At 35.4% G+C, this 15,163-nt stretch overlaps 1 protein-coding gene across 2 annotated transcripts; it reads right to left on the bottom strand.

The window, feature by feature from the left end:
• Window positions 1-4,451: 4,451 nt before the first annotated feature.
• On the bottom strand, window positions 4,452-14,548 carry LOC124304780 (zinc finger protein 729-like). 2 transcript variants are annotated; one of them, XM_046763413.1, is made up of 7 exons: window positions 14,457-14,548; window positions 12,731-13,090; window positions 10,956-11,873; window positions 10,709-10,837; window positions 9,858-10,094; window positions 9,233-9,560; window positions 4,452-9,134 (listed from the first exon to the last, which is right to left on the bottom strand). In XM_046763413.1, exons 2-7 carry the CDS (start codon window positions 13,060-13,062, stop codon window positions 7,773-7,775), a joined length of 3,306 nt encoding a protein of 1,101 aa, XP_046619369.1. In that variant the 5' UTR covers window positions 13,063-13,090; window positions 14,457-14,548; the 3' UTR covers window positions 4,452-7,772. The 2 variants fall into 2 exon arrangements, with proteins under 2 accessions (XP_046619369.1, XP_046619368.1); XM_046763412.1 differs by lacking the exon at window positions 14,457-14,548 and adding an exon at window positions 14,295-14,444.
• Between the last annotated feature and the right edge of the window lie 615 nt (window positions 14,549-15,163).

Raw genomic sequence — 15,163 nt, 5'->3', positions numbered from 1 at the left:
AGCTTATTCGTAGCTACTGAATTTGTGCTTGCACGAAAAATGAATTGAAATAATTTATTGTAAAGGTGACAAGTTTGTAATATTTCAGATGAAATATAATTACAATTGCCATCAAATATTGTAAGAATATTAATTAACTAATTAATAATATAATAAATTGTATAAGCTTATTCATAGCTACTGAATTTGTGCTTGCGCGAAAAATGAATTGAAATAATTTAATGTAAACATGACAAGTTTGAAATATTTCAGAGAAAATATAATTACAATTGCCATGAAATATTATAAAAGTGTTTTACTCACCGAGCACAAATCCTTGTCCCCCTCCTCCTGAATCACCGAGATTACCCGCAACCACCCCTAACTACCTCCAACGAAAACCGCCAACCACCTCGAGTTATACCTCGAATATTAATAAATATTTTCAGCGTGAGAACAAATCAAAAATAATGTGTAAGGTTTGATATAATTTTTTTATCGACATATTTTACCAAAAAGATTATGAGAAGATTGTAAAGTTATAGAAATTTTATTAGCGCACTGACAGCTACTGAATTTGGGCTTGCGCGAAAAACGAATTGAAATAATTTATTGTAAACATGAACCAGGAACCACGGAGCGCTTATCCTGGAAGTCGAGAAATTTTATTAGCGGACCGACAGCTACCGAATTTGGGGTTGCGCGAAAAACGAATTGAAATAATTTATTGTAAACATGAACCAGGAACCACGGAGCGCTTATCCTGGAAGTCGAGAAATTTTATTAGCGGACCGACAGCTACCGAATTTGGGGTTGCGCGAAAAACGAATTGAAATAATTTATTGTAAACATGAACCAGGAACCACGGAGCGCTTATCCTGGAAGTCGAGAAATTTTATTAGCGGACCGACAGCTACCGAATTTGGGGTTGCGCGAAAAACGAATTGAAATAATTTATTGTAAACATGAACCAGGAACCACGGAGCGCTTATCCTGGAAGTCGAGAAATTTTATTAGCGGACCGACAGCTACCGAATTTGGGGTTGCGCGAAAAACGAATTGAAATAATTTATTGTAAACATGAACCAGGAACCACGGAGCGCTTATCCTGGAAGTCGAGAAATTTTATTAGCGGACCGACAGCTACCGAATTTGGGGTTGCGCGAAAAACGAATTGAAATAATTTATTGTAAACATGAACCAGGAACCACGGAGCGCTTATCCTGGAAGTCGAGAAATTTTATTAGCGGACCGACAGCTACCGAATTTGGGGTTGCGTGAAAAACGAATTGAAATAATTTATTGTAAACATGAACCAGGAACCACGGAGCGCTTATCCTGGAAGTCGAGAAATTTTATTAGCGGACCGACAGCTACCGAATTTGGGGTTGCGCGAAAAACGAATTGAAATAATTTATTGTAAACATGAACCAGGAACCACGGAGCGCTTATCCTGGAAGTCGAGAAATTTTATTAGCGGACCGACAGCTACCGAATTTGGGGTTGCGCGAAAAACGAATTGAAATAATTTATTGTAAACATGAACCAGGAACCACGGAGCGCTTATCCTGGAAGTCGAGTTTCACCGCGTAGCGGACCCGAAGCGCGGGATCCGGGAGGTTGAGAACCCGGTACTCGAAGTTTGCGGAGCGCGACTCTCAACCGTCCGCTCTACTGCGCGGTTGTTACCAGACTGAGGAACTCGGCTAGCCGATTTTAGATTGGTGACGTCACTTTCCGAACATCCGAAAATTCAAACTTTGGTTTCGAACTGTAATACTAGGTATGATGTTGTATGATGTATGATGTACGATGTACGATGTACGATGTATGATGATATGATATGATGTATAATGCTTATAGTTTTCACGTTTCATACAAGAAATACACACCTCATCTCTCCTGCCGATTCCAGACTCAAGCGGCCAGGCCCTCCGATGGTCAGCCGTTGATTGAGGATATATTCTTCAGTGAACGGCTCGGCTAATAACGCTGCCGTTCTGCGACAGTTGGATGATGAAAAATTTCGCTCGTATCTTTCAAATGTGTGTTAAAATACACTCGAAATGTTAAGAAGTGTCGTTCTTTCTCTCCCTATCACCTTTCTAGGTCTTTAAATCACTACGCAGCGTTAAATACTGTCTCATATACGAAGCATCCGTTTCATCTCGTTCAAAATTAACGCATCCGTGATGTATTACAGTTACTCTGAATTTTTTTCCATACACTTTACGAAAAACAAATTCGCTTCTCTACCCAACGTGAAGTATTTCACTTGCGACTAGCTAAAACAGCGTTTCGATTCTATGCCTCCGAAAATTCAAGATCGAGAGAGAAAACGAAAAGTCGTTGGAATAATTATGAATATTAATGTGATGGAATACATCGAGCGCGTGTCGAATAGAATTCCATTTCGAAATGAATAATTCTTCTATTTACATATTATAGCCGTATTATTGTAGATAATCTAGTTTGTCTCCTGGAAAATTATAAAATTTATAGTATGCATCACGTTTTAATCGTAAATGGATCATGTATATTAATGTCGTACATGGACCGCATATACATATACATATACTTTTTTGTCTCCGCATCATTATTACATCTAATCTGTTATTATTCATGATCTATGTATACATTCTTTTCTCGGGTACCTAAACTTTATTTTGGAAGTAATTTATTCTTATTAATTTATTGTATCGCCGCCCTGGCCTACCATTGCGAAGACTGTGTTACTCGGAAGGTGAATGCAGCCAGCATTGTGTCGAAATCGGTAACTCTCTGATGTTCTGCAATAAGTTCTCAACTCTACCATTGGAACATCTCAGGGGGCGAAAGTGCACGACGATTTTCGGTTGTCACACCAAAGCCCATCAAGGCAACTGTTTATATTCTTCAGTCAACGAATGTAAAGTTCTGTAAATATCAGATTTTTTCAATGAATTATTTCGAAACGAGGGGCTGTGCACTCGGAAAGGAAAAATAAATTACAATTTAATTTTTATAAATTTACAGTTCAAGAATTTCTACCTCCTGACTACCTGACATTGACCATAACTTCCCAGTATTTGTCGCATTTCGATGATTCTTTTTATTCCCGACTCAACCACAAAGTTAACCTTTTTGACCTCAAAAGCGGGACGAAAGTGGCATATTTTTCTCTAAAACGCATTTCCCGCAAATTCAAATCACCTAAAAATATGAGGCCAATTTAAAAGTCCCAATTTTCAAATAAATATCGTGGTCAGACTTGAGTCGGAAATAAAGACTTAGGAATAAAACTCTACTTTCTTGTTACATAATGTACTATAATGTCGCTCGTCCGGTAGGTATTATTCAGTAAAGGCGCGGGGGAGGGGGGGGGGGGGGGGGGGGGCAAGCCGAATGTGTTGCCAGCGTGCCGAGCGACGTTAAATGAATTTATAAAATGCGAGAAATAATTTAAAATTACAGCTAACCATAGATAGTCCCCCCATTGATGACAAAATTGCAATTTCAACATTTCAGGATTGACGTTAATTTCGTAATAATTACCAATCATTTCCAATGTATTCCTCTTGATTTTTTTCAAATTTCTTCACATTTCTCAAATATTAACTTCCTACTTCTTCTTCTCCAGGGAATACGAAAAGTTATTATAATCCCACCAAAAATGAAAAGTCGAGTTTTCATTAGATCTTAACGTTTCAAGATCTATGACTAGGTGTTTGTGTGTATAATATATGATGAATTTTTTGTCCAACGATATCTGGAGAACGGATGAACGGATTTGGGTCATTTTGATTTGAATCGACGGGGTTTTTCCTAAAGTAGAACTGATTAAATTTTGGATTCTGTGGATCACGTGGTTTTTGAGTTATTTGAATAAAATTAAAAAAATGTCATATGTTAGTGTCTTATGGGTTCAAAAAGGTTTTGGTTACCAGGTCATTGGACATATTCCTGGCTTGTGTTGCCCAGATCAGTCGAGGTTTACTTCGTCCACTGTCTTGTCGCAGCAGTGGCAGTCGTTGCACCTGTAATCTGTACCCAAGCGAAAAAAACCTCAACTTGGGTGTCAATTCGTACTCTTCATTTTTTTCTTGTGGGAATTTAGCTTTATTTATGAGTTGGGGGTACGAATATACACGGGAGTTGAGTTATTTCCGTGAAGGTATGCCGTTTGAGGAAGAAATATACAGAATATATATCATTCTATGAAAAAAGTATTTTCTAAAATTTTTACCATCACGTTTCTTTCATTCATGTGGCAGTATGAATAGTGTATTTGCGTGACTCACGATATTGCATCAAATGATCCATTGCGTGATTCATTTACTATGAATTTGTACAATTCCAATGCTGTATATTAAACTTATTTATAATAGATTCACTACACAATGAAAATATTCAATTGCAATAAATTTAGTGGACCTAGCAAACTAAGGTCAGTTGTACCAGAACTAGAGCGGGCTCAGATAGTAACGTTTCCCTTTATAAAACATGTGACTATTAATGATTTATTCAAATAAAAATACAACTACGATTAACATTAAATTGCACCACCTTACTAAATCCAAGATATAACAATATTTACAACTTGCTACTCTTTCCTGGTCAATCCCGCGTATATGAATGAATATTTCTATATTTGAAATCTTAAGTCAATTTCTATAGAGTACGTTGATAATAATCATTTCGTGGAGCACAAATTACAACTGAACTTATACATATGTGTGTGTGTATATATACATATATATATATATATATATATATACACGCACATAGTTTCTTAAATTCTTTAAAAGTCTTACATACCTATGATGACATGGCATTATCCATCTATGTATCGAGTAACTAATTGTTTTATTAAATTTTTTCTGATTCTCAACTTCAATACCAAGAATTACTTCCACACTCATGACAAGTGTTTCATGATCTTCGAATAGTTTTATTACTATTATACTTCACGTAGCAAAATGGCTTAAAAATTTAATGTTTGTTAGACGTATTTTTGTTATTATACGCCACTGTTTCGGCTGCTCCATATGGCAATCGCAAAATGTATAATTAAAAGCCTCCGGATAAATTGGGAGTAACCGAAAATTTGATTCTGCCAATATTTGTCAATTTTCTCTAATACAGGTATATTCACCGATTGTGTATTCTCTTGATCCTAGCCCAATGCCACAACTCACATTTTATATTACATAAGGTAATTTAGAATATTTTCAAGCACAAAATTTGCTGCAATTAACCACCTTTAAAATAATTACAGATATACTGCATAAAATATCTTTGGGACTAAGTTATAATTCTATGACCTTTGTATGTAAACAAAGCTTTCACTGGAAAAAGTAGGTGTACTATGAACATTGTTAATTTTCAACCATCAGCTCAAGTTATAATGCGTTATAAAACTTATGTTGATTGCTAATTGACAAGGCAACTGTGGTCTTTATAGTATGCCAAAGTGAATTTGCACGATTATTCAATCAGTGAATGTTTTACAAATGCAAATGCGAATCATTTTTCCTAAGATAAAGACATACTTTGATGTCACTAATTTATTGCGATTCGTGGTAAATCAATCTGCTTAATTTTCTTCTAATTTTCAAATAAGAGCGCTTTCAACAGTACGGCTTTTTATTAATTTTATATCTTGCATAGAGCTCATTAATATGAGGGGTGTAACTGCAAATCACTTAAAACTTAAGCTTAACAAAATGAAGCATTTTAATACAGAACTATTTTTGAACAGGGTTTATCGTATTCTTTGCAATGCCATGTACGTACGTACATTTTACGCCAACTCCGTTGCTGTAACAATTTGAAACAAAGAATCTAGTGCTACCATCTTGATAAATAAAACATAAAACGTTATCAACATATTAGTATAAGTTGATGAATGTGCGATTAAAAAGACTTAACTCAATTTCTTTATAATGTCATTATTGACGTAATTTATAAAATAGTAATTATTTATTATATCAAACTGATCTTAAAGCTGTTTGAATATTGCTAAGAACTAAAGAAGAATGTAACAATTAAATTGTGAATAAGAATATCTAACTCTGTATTCACATGGTTCATGCTAGAGGTTATTAAATATTTCGAACTAAAGAGGAAGAAAAATTGAAATAATTTAACCAAGCAGTACATTTTGTACGATACTAGCAATGCCATATTATATCATAATATTCTTTTAACCCAAAAGGCGATATCGAAATATTGGTTAGTATAGTCGCGAACCTTACAATTCACACAAGTTATTAATATTTATTATACTCTATGGAGAATCCGTTTATAAAGTAAGGAAGTATCTGTTATATAGGTAATTTTATTTATTTTTTATTGACGTCTAAGTCATTATAAAATATTTCAAATATCCTGCTAAATCATAACTTGTTGGCATACAAATTCTAGGAGTATGTTTATAAATCTGCAAAATTTCTTGTTTGTTTATGTACATATTTTTTCCCCTCTTATTAGCAAATATAGTATGCTTGTAAAGATCGATTCTGTTTATTGGGATGCTACGACCGTTAGATCTACAGTAATTATTTTTTCGTATTTTTCAAAAAATTCAATCACAAGTGTTTAGCAGAAAAATGAATACAGATTGTTGTTCTTAAAATTTGGGAGTAAAGATATAAGATCTATACGTTAAATAGGTATATACAAAAAAAAAGAAAACACTGTATACTAGTAAAGTTATTCAGACAAGATTGATACTATTTTGCTCTCATTTTTTTTGTATGTACATTTATGTATTATACTCCAAACACATGGCTATCATAAGATAATTGCTCTAGTACACTATGTCAAATTTATCTTCTTCAGTATTGAAAAAAAATATGATCATTTGGCTAGTATTGGCCTGTTTTTCAAAATGTTGTTACAAGCTATCTAATTATGAATACACACAATTTTCGTATGTTGTTAACTTTAGTTACTATTATTTTTAATACCCCTATAATATGGCATTACATTGCCAGTATCTGAAAATGAATAACCATGTTTTATAAAATAACGTTAAAGTTGAATTCAATAAACTACTATATATTCTTAAAACTCAGAAATAATTACATTAAGTTTAATCATAAAAGACCAAATGTAAAGTTAAGCAAAGAAAACGAATGAGCCATAGAGTGGAAACCTGTTATGTAATAATTGAATATAGAAGAAAGTTATAATATACATTTTATAGTAATTGATGAATAAATTTAGGTAATATACATTATCTTTGAATTTACCTAAGTAAAACATCAATGATTACATCAACACAGATTTTTTACAGTCATTTTATGCTGAAATTCTATTTCAATGGTCTATTCTAAATTTATTGAAAATTTAATTATCCTTTCATCTTCCATGACAAAATAACTCTAATCCCAGCTCATTTTGTGATTTGCCCTCATCATACTGCATGGTATGAATTGTGGTGCAACAAACAATGCTTAGGAAAGGATATAAACTTGTCAGCGTAAGTATATCACCATGTATAATTGAGTGAACAATATTCTTTTTTTTTGGTTTGTTTTTTTTCTTTTGCAAAAACTCAATACAATGAAAATATAGAACATGCAACAATGAACGTGGTATAACTCATAGAGTAACAAGCATAGGGGGCCTTGGCTTGAACCTATGTGTACGATCAACTGAAACGATTAGATACCTAAGCCGAATTTGTTCAGCATCCATAACGGCATTGGCAAAAAAAAAAAAAAAAAAAAAAAAACGTTAATTAGACAAAAAGAGGCCTACAATTGAACAAACCTGGATGCTTCTCCCATAACATCAATCAAATGCAATCAAATGTGTATCGGAACGTGAACCAAAAGCTCTGCACGGCTTGAAAATACAGCTGAACACATTTCGCACGTGTATTCAACAGCATCCGGAATTATGGTCTCTGGAACCTCGTCAACTGGTGTGATAACGTGATGTACAGCTAGCATTCTGTGCGGTGCTGATTCAAGCATTTTAACACTTAGTTGGAAACTTTCTTTTTCCGCAACCTCATTATGAATGGTGTGCGTATCTAAATCAGGAAGGATGGATTCTTCTTCAGCTGTAACGATGCTTGCTTCATAAGCAACTTCTAAATTATTGCCATCCAGAGCATTATCTAACATGTGACTCGTTTGATTCATTTCTATCGCATTGTTGTTGTTTTGCGTGGCTTCTTGACTCGACTCATCATCTTTTGGCTCTTGTTTTATTACAACTTGCTTTTGTTTTCGCACTTTCTTAACGACAGCAGGTTTCTTCCTTGGTGTTGGCTCCACCTTTCGCTCCGCTATGGCTATATTACCGTTATTATTACTGTGAACTGCACCGCTATTCTTTTGCGATCCTGGTTCAATTTTAATATTTTTCTCTAAAAATGTCACGGAGTGCGGCTTTTCGAGCTCCTCGTTCGGTTTTGTTGGGAATGTTGCTGGGGTAAGTTGAAGTTTCCCTTCAATATGATAACTAACATTTTTAGTCCTCGGTCTATTTCTTTCACCGCTGGGAAATACCCCAGTTTTATGTTCGTTTGGCATAACTTTGGGAGTTCTGGTAACCATGGTCTTAGTTTTTTGGCCCTTCTTCACTCCGTCACCACCAATCTGAACCGGTACACGAGTTTTCTGAGTGTGAATCATTTTTGGTCTACTGGACTGAGCAGACGTCTGTGTTTCATTTTTCTTTTCATCCTTCTTGGCCTTTCTTTTCGAAAGTTTCGATTTGGCTGGATTAGCCTTGGAATTACTTACTATCGAGCTTATATTCTGCAGTGAACTTTCAAAGCTTTTCAATACGTTCTGATAACCCTCTTCTACATTCGCCCTGTGCTGTTGCTTGTTCTTCTTTCCAAGTTTTCGTTTTGTATTATCGTCCGAATCGGATGCAATGTCTGGCGTTTCGTAACTCACTGCAGCCATGCGTGGGGGAACAGGGTTTGTTTCATAAGGCTTGAGCTTGCGCCTCCTTTTATACTTTCGCGGGCCAGTTTGCGGTTGTCGGCGCAAGGCTGTATTGTCATCACAGTGTTGCACTATGTGTGCAACTATTTCTTCGGACGTGCCATAAGAATCACCGCATACTTTGCATAGATATGGCGTCATACTGCCATGACATTTTGGATCTGGACCTGAATGATGAGCCCTAACATGTTCACGCAAAACGACCTGTAAGTTTTTATAGAAAATTTTAATTATTGAACAGGTTATTGCATATACTCGCATCAATGATTATTGGTAAACAATTAAGTAATTATCAAGCTTACACGTTGGTTAAAAGCTCGAGGGCAGATGGCACATCCATAAGGCTTTTCACCGGTATGTATTCGTTCATGTTTTCTGAGTGTTCCTCCATCTGCAAATGCTTTCCAACAGAATCTACATCCATACGGTCTTTCACCAGTATGAATACGGATATGAATCTGTTGAGAACTACGGCTACCAAATGTCTTTCCACATTCCCTACAGGGGAAAGAACGCCCACCCAAATCCTTGTTGTGAGAGTGACGGTGGCTCACCAGTGCTCTACCATCAGGAAATTCTTCGCCGCACTCGTCACATGCGACCATCTTATTGCGATGGGACACCATATGCCTATTGAAAATTTTCATTTATAACCAACACTCATCACAATACGTGGGTTTTTTAAAAAACAGCAAATTCAGTTAAGTAGTTAAAATTTAATGGGGTTTACAACAACTGACGAGAACCTTTGAACAGAAGTACTTCATGCTATATTTTATCTAATGCATCAAAAATTAAAATGTCGATTAATCGGAGCTTGGTTTCTGACAGTAACAAGTTGAGTTGACAGCTTGCAAAAGGTCAATTGAAATATTAATTTAGTGTGAAAATTGATAAATTAAATACTGATAATGAATCTTAGCGCACCTGCGGAGTCTGGCCTTATTGTGGAAATGTTTACCACATTTTGTACATCCAAATGTCTTATCAGCATTGTGTACCCAGGAGTGCTTGATCAAACTACGCTTGTCTTTGCACGTTTTTCCACAAAGAGTGCAAGTATTTGGCGGCGCATCCTCCGCATGATTTTGACGGACATGCTCTGCGACTTCTGCATCATCTCGACACCTTTGGCCACATAATAAGCAACGCCGACTAGGTGACCTAAATCATACAACAAGTTTCTCTTGAAGTTTTGAGACCCTTTCAAATTTTTACATAGGCGATGAATTTTCCGAATTCGATTTTTCATATTGAATTTTTTTACACGAATATTTTAGCCTCGTTACATGAAAAAAGCATGAAATGACGTACAATGAATAAGAAGTAATCTAAAAAAATGTACTTCTGTAGATACATATATCAAACGTACAAATCAAATAATTAATAAGTGTCAATGTTACACGGAAATGTGAAAAATCACTATAGTTTCAATTTAAATAATTCTTGCCTGCTGCTTATTGAATGGTGATATAACCCATATCAAACTGAGGATTACGAGATTTTCAAGTGTTGTAATTTTATACCGAACAATCATCATTAGAAATTATTTACCGACCACATTTTTTTTATTTCTAACCGCATTTTTAACTAGAATTTAACGTCCGTATTATATGAATCGACATGCACCTTTTTCTCATGAAGACCGTATAAGATTAATGTAATAAATAGTCCTCAGAATAAATATTCCAAGAAGTACTTACTTTTACAGTAATATATCCCGTAAAAATGCTTCTCTCAAGCAATCGTAAAGATAATAATGCATTCTATACAAATACCTGGCATGCAGCTCAGCATGTGCAAGTAATGCCAAAGCTTCTTCAAACCACTCTCCGCAAACATTGCACACATGATGCTGGCTTGAACCCTTGGTAATCACTTCTGTAGTTTCTTGCTTGACATGAATCCTGGAAAAATTGAGAAATGTTTGTGAACAAATTTATCACTAAACAAGTGCAAGGATACATTATCATAGATTAACCATATACTAAGACGTAGATGTTCCATACATCATTCACTACTTACTTTCGATGGCGTTTAAGAAGATCCAGACGGTGAAAAGGTACTCCACACGTATCGCAGTAAAATTCTCCAAATCTTTCATCACCGGTGTAAGTTGCATCATTATCGTACTCTTCTAAGTCTGATTGCACAGCACCTCCATGTTTGATTCTAACGTGTTCACGCAGGGTGTTAACATCCCAGAACATATCACCACAAGAAGTGCATTCAAATGGACTATCGCCTCCGTGCACACGAGAGTGAGAAGCCAGAGCTTTTTCTCTGGCAAATCCAACACCACAGTGTTGACAAACATACGGTTTGGTTGGGTCTGTGATAGGCCAACGTGGTGGTTGGGGTTCAATATGTTCCGAGGTCAGTTGTTCATTCCACCGTGAACTTGATGCATAATTATTTCCTCTCGCCGAATTTCTGTTGGTCATTTCTTCTAAAAGTCGCATATCTTCGTCCACATAGTCGTAAGATTTATTCACATATTTTCCCATCTCAACTTTGATTTCTGGAGCAGCCCGCTTTGCCGCTGCTGCATTGTTCTTGCGCTTTCTTGGTGCGTTAGACTGAACTTTTTTGCGCCTTCCTTTATTTGTTTCCTCCTCTTCTGGGATAAGAGAATCGTCATCATTCAAGTCATCTTCCAATCCATCACGAGACGGGGCGTACGCATGAATTTTCAAATGATTCATTAAATCACATTTTCTGACGTATCTAGCACCGCACAAATTACATCCATGAGGGCGATCCGTCTGATGAGCTACCATGTGATTCATTAGATTTGCTTTTTTCCTGAACCGACGACTGCAGAAATCGCACGGGTAAGGGCGAGTGTTTGTGTATGAATCTTGATCAATCGGCAATGGTATTTCCATGTCGTCATACTCAAGTAAATTGTCGTGTGATACTTTAGTCTCCGGGATTTCAACACTGTAATGGACATGAATATAATGTTTATTTTAATAATTGGCTAAGACTACAACAGGTTTCAATTTTTGTAAATAATTTAAAAATATTCCAATCAGTGTAGAAAGAGGCATCAGGTGATCACAAAGTTGTAAAAAAATTTCACTCAACAATGCGTGCAAACATTTTTTAGTTTCTGGGTGAAGTACTTTGACAAATTTGCAAAAAAAATTATATTTGTCTTGCTTTTATATTTTGTAGCATGTTTAGTAATATCAAATTTTCTGTTTTCTCACGTTTTCCAAAATATTGGGAATGGAAATATGCAATCAAGATTTTTCTTCAATTACAAAGCACTTTAAGAATTAGGAATTATCTGCCAAGCATTGTGCAAGAAAAACTTTGTGTACAATTATGGTAAATTTTTCCGCAACATATTTAATTACTGGGTTTCAATCAATTTTCATACTTTTCCAGATAAAAACTATGTGAGTCCATCAAAAGTACAAATAGCATTCGATGTACATGGAATATCAATGTGTCTGCAGTTCTGAACATTCATCTGAAGGAAAAGCGATGGAGACTTATGTACCAACCACATTCTTATGCAAAAAACGAAATATGTGTGATTGCAACTAGCTACCTCAATCGGGCAGTAATTGTTTCAGAATGTTTTCTAACGATAGAAAAGGGTTATCTCAAAATTTCGTTGAAATGAATAGTTGGAACTTCAAATACATGAATATCAATCTAAGTTCTTTGAAATTGTGTAATTTAGTTTTAAAAAAAAAATAGAGTGGTCTTTCCTTAAGCGTCATAGGCAAAGAATCACAACTTTTGACGCTTCTAATATCATAAAAATGATCAAAGTTCAATTTTACCCATCATGCTGTCCCGGTCTATCCCAGTTATCACTAATTACTTCCTCAGTGACCTGGATATTCAAGTAATCATGACCTTGGCCATCTTGGGGTACTATGTAAATAGACTCCATGTCATTAGACTGTGGCACAAGGAGGATTTCGGAGTCGGGTGCTGGACAAGCCTCTGGAACAGTTTCGACTGTGTCCTCGACGCTTACTTCTTCACATGCCCCGATCACCTCCTCCTCTGGAGTGTCCAACTCCCCTTCTAAGTCGCATATTACTTCCTCATGAACTACATTTCCCACTTCCTCGACCCATTGCAGGGTCAAATCACCGGCCACATCCATCTCGTTCAGCTAAGTATCTATTTGATCACTGAAAGCAGTCAATTAAGTCGTAAAGATAAGTTGTCAGAATGTATCAATTAGCAAATACTAGTTTTTTTCATCATTTAAGGTAGAAAACTGCTTGCATAGAACCTATCTTTTAAAAAGCCGGTCTGATAGCGTTTCATAAGGTGGATAAAAATGTGTGGCTTTATTTTATTTTATCATATGATAAATAGAATTGAAGAAGATTCGAGTAATTCCAATTTGGGAAAGTGGGCAAGTACATTTTCCCCATTTTTCAATGAAAGTTGTTCATTAAGTTTCGTACTTCGGAAATGAATTTAGTAGATAAACAACACCGAGTCAACGTATAGCTAATTTTTTATTAAAAAATTAGAATCAATGTTTTCTTGTTTCTTGATTCAGCATCGACGTTGAAGTTTCTGCCAAGTAAGTTATGTAATGAGTTGCTCCGGCAAATTCTTATTCGGCTGACTAGAATGAAAAAAGTATTTCATTCTCGGCGAACTGATATTTGCATGTTCGAATAAAATCGATCGGTCATATTATTCATATTATATCATATTATTGGCTCAACACAAAATGCATGCCTGAAATTTTCTATTTCGCTCTCATCAATTTGTTGAAAAATAAAAAGTCTAGAGTTTAAGCGTAGCTATTTCCATTCTTATACAATTTTTTGCCTATCGTCAGACACTGACATGCACAATGAGCATTAAAAATTGAAATACCATTGTAAATATATTTTTGAAAAATTTCAAACGAGGCCGGTACAAGAATGAATATATTACTTAATTTAATACATTTTTTCTGAGCCCTATATACAGAAGCAGATTCGCATAATAATGGTTTCCAAGCTCACTGATTATTCGCAGTCAAAGAATTGTGGTTATCAGATTCGGCATTGAAAATAGGATGAACCATTTCAACATTGACAACGATTAGTCAAGAATAGTAACAGTCGACCGATTTGTATTACACCATTTTCTTCCCCCCGAATATCAACTTTTCATCTAAATGCATTTTCCAGACGGCACTAATAAAATTGTTGACATCTAAGGTTATATTATACATATAGGTTATGACTTTAGAGGTTATAACGAGTAAGTGAAATAGTAATTATGATTGCATAATGCGAGCCGGCAAGTAATGACTGGTATGGTTGCGTATGTTTGAATGATTGGAAAACAAAAAAGTGGGCGAGAAGACGCAATAAATATTTTACATACGATGCAGGCAGTAGCCATAGCCTCTCTTTATGCCAAGCCTTCTTCCACCCAATTACACAGTATAAACTGACACGAAGAAACGTTTCGGCCCTTGTAAACGCAGTATTTTTATATCGAATTAGTGCGCATTTATCACTAACGTAATCACAGCGTTTTACTTACTGTTTAATATCCTTAACACAGCTATGAACCTAACCAAAAATACTTTATAGCGATTGAGAACAGCGTCGACCTTCGGTTGTTTTCAATTTGGAGGGGATGCGTTTAGAAATATATTTTAACAAAATGGCGGCTGGCATTTCTCGCCACGAACGTTAAAGAACTTAGATAGTAGACCCGACGAGAGGCTTTATCAGCTGCATAACACATGGCTTGTCCAGTATATACTTAAAAAATACTACTGATCTCTGGCTATGGATAAGATATAGATTTGGTCATTTCTTTTGGACTTGAGCCACTTAAGTATCTTACTTTTCAGAATGCAGATTTGGGTTTTCCTTAAATCATTTTAGGCTCCTTATTTCAATCCGATGTCGGTTCACTACCGCACAACCAACTAACGTAACAATTCTCTAATTCTTCACAAAAAAAAAAGTAGATATTTTTTTGCAAGAAATTTTTAATTTTATTGCTAGTAGAAACATGTGCGCACATCAGAAAAAATCGTGTTTCAATCATCGGTCAAAATTAATTTTGATATTCCAATTAAAGAGGCGTATAATATGCTTTCCGAGGAGTTAGAGACAAATCCAGCCCAGCTACGATAAACTTGCAACCTAACAAGAATTGTTTCAGGAACATAGTCGTTAGAATGAAAAACTATAATTTATTGAATTCTGTTGTATCTTTCGTCGATTGTTAACATTTTT

Source organism: Neodiprion virginianus, chromosome 5 (assembly GCF_021901495.1).
Source record: "Neodiprion virginianus isolate iyNeoVirg1 chromosome 5, iyNeoVirg1.1, whole genome shotgun sequence".
Lineage (NCBI taxonomy): Eukaryota > Metazoa > Arthropoda > Insecta > Hymenoptera > Diprionidae > Neodiprion > Neodiprion virginianus.
The sequence above is the reverse complement of the archived record's forward strand: the minus strand, read 5'-3'. Positions and strand labels throughout refer to the sequence as shown.